The 6,000-nt window shown below is 36.9% G+C and overlaps 1 protein-coding gene across 1 annotated transcript in view; it reads left to right on the top strand.

Moving 5' to 3' along the window:
- Window positions 1-640: 640 nt before the first annotated feature.
- LOC137393990 (uncharacterized) overlaps window positions 641-6,000 on the top strand; it is an 80,141-nt gene continuing 74,781 nt past the window's right edge. Inside the window, exons 1-7 of the mRNA XM_068080707.1 lie at window positions 641-737; window positions 827-923; window positions 1,075-1,166; window positions 1,289-1,403; window positions 1,565-1,752; window positions 1,903-2,106; window positions 3,229-3,358. Coding sequence (XP_067936808.1) covers window positions 705-737; window positions 827-923; window positions 1,075-1,166; window positions 1,289-1,403; window positions 1,565-1,752; window positions 1,903-2,106; window positions 3,229-3,358 — 859 coding nt within the window. The 5' untranslated portion in view covers window positions 641-704. The remainder of the gene's footprint in view (window positions 738-826; window positions 924-1,074; window positions 1,167-1,288; window positions 1,404-1,564; window positions 1,753-1,902; window positions 2,107-3,228; window positions 3,359-6,000) is intronic.

The following is a 6,000-nucleotide window of genomic DNA, read 5'->3' as shown; positions in this document are numbered from 1 at the left end:
GGCTAAAAAGAAGGAGAAGAAGAAGGTGGAAGAGACAAGAGCTGAGGAAGGTGAAAATAAGGAGTTCGGTGATGAGGGATTCTTCCTAACTCAAATGTAATGACTGTATCAAGTTCTTGACCGATGTAGAAGTAGTGAGAGGTAGAAGTAATAATGACATAACCCTAATCTCAGTTAAAAACAAAGGAAGATTGGTGACGCCAAACCTATTGATAGGTCGAATATTATTGGTATTGCTGCAGAAAAGTGCTTATGTTCACACATGGAGAGCTATGGGTATCACACAGAGAGTGGTTAAACAAGTAACATCACAGACACTAACATGTCTTATTACATAACCTCAATCAAGGTTTCACATGCACAGTGCATGCCACCAATCTACTCAAAGCTATATTAAAATCAGAATACACTACGCCACTTCAAAGCAAGAATCTAGTTCAACCAACCTTAGACAAAAACTATCTCATCTAGTTATTTTCAGCCATGTCTAATGGGTGTTTAATACAGCATAATAAATGCGTCATGACAGGCCGCTAAACTCGTTGGCTTGGAGTCCGGCATCAGGTTCATGAGTCATAGGGTCAAAGGTTAACCGTAACGCCTATATAGCCGAGTATTCGGCTGAAGAACGGCAGTAGAAGTAATTAGTACGCTGCAGACAACGTTGATACCTTCCTAACTAAAAGCACAGTGTTTGGAATAGCATGTATAATATTGGAGTATTAACAGTGGCACTGGTGAGCTCAACTACTGCTTCCTTTACTAACAACTCATTTCTCTAAGAGGTTGATTCCATACAGGTTTGACTGTGTTTGGTATGTTTCAGCTGTCAACAGCATGGTGTGTGTCTGCCATGATGATAGATGGTAAACAGATGAGTATAGATGATGCCATTATAAAAGCTGGATCTAACGGCTCCATGTGTAAGTAACATTTACTTTACAGATTAATAAAAGCAATTTAATTATTTGTAGTCAAATTAAACCTTCAAACAAGAAAAACACTTGACACGTTTTAACATAACTGTATAAATATCTACAAATTACCAAAATATAATTATCACTCTGTTAACAGCAAAGATGTTTGAGATAATGCAAGATGAAGACTCGGTCATGGTGGAGTTGGACATGCTCTACAAAATGGATACTTACAATGAAATGGTTGAGGTTGGTAAATACAACTGTCATATCATACAGAGCACCTGCTAATGAATGTCACACAAACAAATACATCAGATGTAAAGTTGAGTAGAGTGTGTCTCGCATGAAGGTATGTTTCTCTTCTACAGGACATGGTACCCATTGATGCTGACGAGTCTAGCAGGAAGAAGAGAAAGGCTATCAGAGCAGCCAGCTACAGATGGACCAACCAAAGAATTCCATATGAGATTTCTTATGAATTTTGTAAGTGTAAGCTAAATGTGCTCATATACATGTATATGCATTTTTACTCTATTTTATTTGTAGTAATATAAAGTTTGGTCAAAGAGGTTCTGTGCTAATGCAAGTCCTTGTTAGAATTATTTGCTATTTTGTATGCTTGTAAGGTTAGTCTCTGTTCACAGCTACCAACGACAGATCCATCATAACCTCTGCCATAAATGACTACCACAGATACACCTGTCTAAGGTTTGTACCTGCCACAAGTTCTGACTACAACAAAGTTAGATTCCAGAATGGAGGGGGTTGTTCTTCCTACGTGGGAATGATTGGAAACACTCAGCCCATCAGCCTTGCTCCTGGCTGCAGATACGTAAGTATTCAGAATATAAATGATAAATCCTTTGGTTTCTATGTAAACTTTGTTAGGTTAAGTATTTTATATTTTTCTTTGTATAGTTATTATGTTTCTACTGTTTAGTACTTTTAGCAAACTTGTGCAGTTTTGTCATCTCAATTTTAGAAAGGAATAGTGATTCATGAGATGGGACACGCCATTGGATTCCAGCACGAGCAGACAAGGCCAGACAGAGATAACCATGTCTACATCCAGAGCCAAAATATACAAAGTGGAGTTGAATATAATTTCATGAAATACAGCACAAATCAAGTGAACAACTATGATGTACCATATGACTACACAAGTGTCATGCACTACTCAGGAACTGTAAGTGTGACTAGAGCTGTTTTACCAATGCTACCAAACATTCATAAAGGCGTCTTCTCTTAAATCTACTCTGTGAGAATTTCATTTTATCCATCATAAAACCTCTATTTGAACGCCACCTTTATTTGAATGGCACCTTTAATAGAACGCCACTATAGAAGAAAGATTGAAAAATACAGCGCCATCTTTTAATTGAATACCATCTCTATTTGACCACCACTTTGACATTTTTTGATCTTTACGAACCCATAATAGAAAGTGATCAGAATAAAAGTGTCCACGAAGTGGTACTAATGATGACTAGGTTACATCAATAACAATTATATCCTCGCATATAAGCCAGCCCTAGGAAATCAGGGAATTTATAAGAATTCGCATATAAGCTGACTTTGTAAATCGTAATATGCCATATGTACATATCAAAGCAGAAGGTTGCGAAAATGGAGCAGCTTTGCAGGCGTAGGGCAAAATGTTTCCGATTGGTGAGTAGTTGTATAATTAGCCTATCGCATCTTGGTTTAATCAAAAGAAAACAATCTTTTTACGCTCTAGAGTTGGCTTATATGTGGGGGATATACAGTAATTCTTTCATTGATGCTGTAGTGGTTGCCATCCAACTTTAAAACGTTAAAAATGTTTTTAGAACTTCAAAATGATGTCCGATTTTCTAACTCAAACACTTTACTGTTTTTTCTTTAAAACTAAAAACGACACCATCTAAATAATTAGGAATTGTATCTAGCTAATCATTTTTAATCAAATTAGTTGCTTGTTTAACTCGGTCTGATACTTTGACAAATATAAAAAATGGTTTAGCAGAAGTGCTTAGGCCGACAGGGTTAATGTCGATCCGCCTGAAGGAGCGTGCAAAACATAGGCGACATTAGCATTGTTTCGCCCATAAAAGGGTCAAATTTATTTTCCTAAAATTTTACAAGCTAGTCGAAAAATACAGTGCCACTATCTAATTGAAGATCACTTCTAAAGTTCTAATAAAACGTCCCTATACAGGAAGGGTTGAGAAATAGAGGGCCATGGCATTCAAATAGAGGTTTTACGTTAGTTATTGGCTATACTTAAGGAATGGGTTTAACTGAATTACACTTAATGTTTTTGCTTTAGGCTTTTACAAGGAATGGTCAGCCAACAATTTTAGCTCGAAGGACTGAATTTCAAAACTCTATGGGAAACCGGGACGGGTTCAGCTTTAAAGATATTCAACTTGCTAATACAATGTACAGCTGTGCTAGTGGTAAGTGATGACATTCATATATGTATACAGCGCTAGTGCCCAAGGGCCAGCTATTTGAGATTAAGAAGGTCACCACTTTCAGATTTTTAGTACACTTACAGACATAGCCATACCGCTGATTTACCTTAAAACAGTGCGCCTATTATAGCGCCTATTATAGCGCCTATTATAGCCTGCCTATTATAGCCCACCGTTAATCCTCCAAATCCACAATCTTCAACTTCATCTTTTTGACTAATTCATATTCAGAGCGCAACAAAATTGCTTGTTTTGCCTGCAACATTAGCTTAGTTGTTATGATGAAAGGCTTTTGCTGTTCCCTTCCGATACATTTTTGACTCCCACCTTCAAAGATACAAACGATTTCTAGACAGATAGTTTTTATTAAACTTGGTAATAAAAACAAAGGTTGACCTCAAACAAGTCATACAAAAGTCTGTATTTTAGTTGTTGATGCAAATAGACATAATTCAAGCTTAGAGTGACTGCAAGACTTTAGATTCATCACTGTCAAGCTAACTAAAAGCTAAGTGTATGAACCAAATAAAATTGACTTGCAAGTATTTCATCAGAAGTAACTTTGTATTTTAGTGAATCGGTGTGCTGCCAGAAGCTGTCCACAGGGTTTCCAAGGACCTGATTGTGAGTGCTGGTGTGATAGTGGTGATAAACTGAACCCAGTTAAAAAGTGTGATGGTACAGGTATGTTATTCGTTATATAGCGGAGATTCATTTTACCTGCTGTGGTACACCATGAGAATGGTAAGAACAACTTTTTGCATTTCATAAATGTTACAAACTATTGAAGGTCCTGTGACAGCCACTACTACTCCCATGCCAACCAGACCCATGACTTGCGATGACAAGAACCAGTACTGTCCACGTTGGGCTAGTGCTGGTTACTGCACAGGAGAATACGAAGACTACATGAATGAAAACTGTCCATACAGTTGTAACACCTGTCAAGGTTTGTCAGTACGATATTAAGCGACATCAAAGCGTTAGGTTGTTAGTAATATGACACAAAGCTTATCGATACACATTGATTTTACAATTGCTTGTTCTATTAGTATAAAGTGGTGCCTGAGAGTAAAAATGATTATATTATCTTATACAGAGGCTACCACAGTGCGTCCCACACCACCTGTAGCTGGTTGCACAGATGAGAACACATACTGTTCCTATTGGGCTGAGAGAGGAGAATGTAGCCGTAATCCTTCATACATGCTCAACAACTGTAAGAGGTCATGTAATGCCTGTGATGGAGGCCAGTTAGGTATGTAGCTTCGTGTCTGCTTGAACTAATTGTGAGATCATTACAGTTGTGGATTCTCCTTAGATTCGACCTGGGTTTATTCACTGCCCAACACACTTATGGTTTCCTCAACGAAATCTACAGGTAAAACAGATTCTACATGGAAAAAGCCTAATTAACATGTAACAATTGGAAATTTTTTTGCATTGATAGGTATTTGTTTGCGAAGGTTCTTATCACTATAAACTTGACATTTACACAAATAAAACCCTAACTTTTATTAGGTCCTTAGACTAGGTGAAGTTTAAACTAATCTAGACTGTATGTTTTAGTGTTCCATCATTATTCTTCTTTATTATTGTAAGTTTTTTTCTATACCTCAGTTTTCTTCACTTTCAATTGCAAAGTTAAATTTCAATCATGGAATGTTGGAAATCACTTTGGGTATGAAGTCAATATTTATACACATTTTATTTTGAAAAATCTGTATGCTAAGGCAATCATAAGTAAAGGTTTATGTATGAGATTATGAGTGTTTGATGCCTTGTCACTGTTGATTGTGATACATGCTTATGTTTTAGACTGCAGAGATATGAACTCAAACTGTCCGTACTATGTGGACTATTGTGATCACTCGTCATACAGAGAATATCTCTCTGCTAACTGTATGAAAACTTGTTCCAGCTGCCAAGGTCAAGATGTGAGTTTTAGTTTATTGGTATTTCATGAGCTGTCTAATTATTCAATCCAGTACTTACTAGTCTAAACTGGTTTAATTGAGCCCTAAAAATTTAATTGTGTAAATTATTAAAGAATGCCCCAATGCCCGGCTTTACATGGGTATTAAAAAACAGTTAATAAACAGTGGCAGGCAATGTAGTTGCCATTAGCTAATTTGAGTAAGCTAGTATCAGCATTGCTAAACTAATAGCCGTGAGACCAAGCTTTAGTGACGTTGTTAGGTGCTTTAGGTAACGCTGAACCACTATGCTGAACTGCTATAGGTATTTTAGCCCAGATAGTGAGTCACATTGCCCAAAGAATTCATTGCATCTCTTGTAGCCAGATAGGTTAGCTTCTCGCTTTGTGAATGGGAGGTTCAGATGTCAAATCTTGTGCAAGATGGATTTTCATAGCTAGATTTTAATAGCTATAGCTGGACAGATGAATGACTTTGTGATTTATATAGATTAGCTTCATCCCATCCAATAATGGCAGCTATGAATGCATTAATAGCATTCGACCATTTAACATCACAGAATTAAGCTACTTTTTGAGAGTGTTTACTATCAGCTACAAAACTTTGGATTAGAAGTTGACTTCTCTTTTATTATCGATGTGATAGAACAGAGCAAACGATACTTTCTATGACTGAGCTGTGCTTTAT

Source organism: Watersipora subatra, chromosome 4, assembly GCF_963576615.1.
Source record: "Watersipora subatra chromosome 4, tzWatSuba1.1, whole genome shotgun sequence".
NCBI classification, from domain to species: domain Eukaryota; kingdom Metazoa; phylum Bryozoa; class Gymnolaemata; order Cheilostomatida; family Watersiporidae; genus Watersipora; species Watersipora subatra.
The sequence above is the reverse complement of the archived record's forward strand: the minus strand, read 5'-3'. Positions and strand labels throughout refer to the sequence as shown.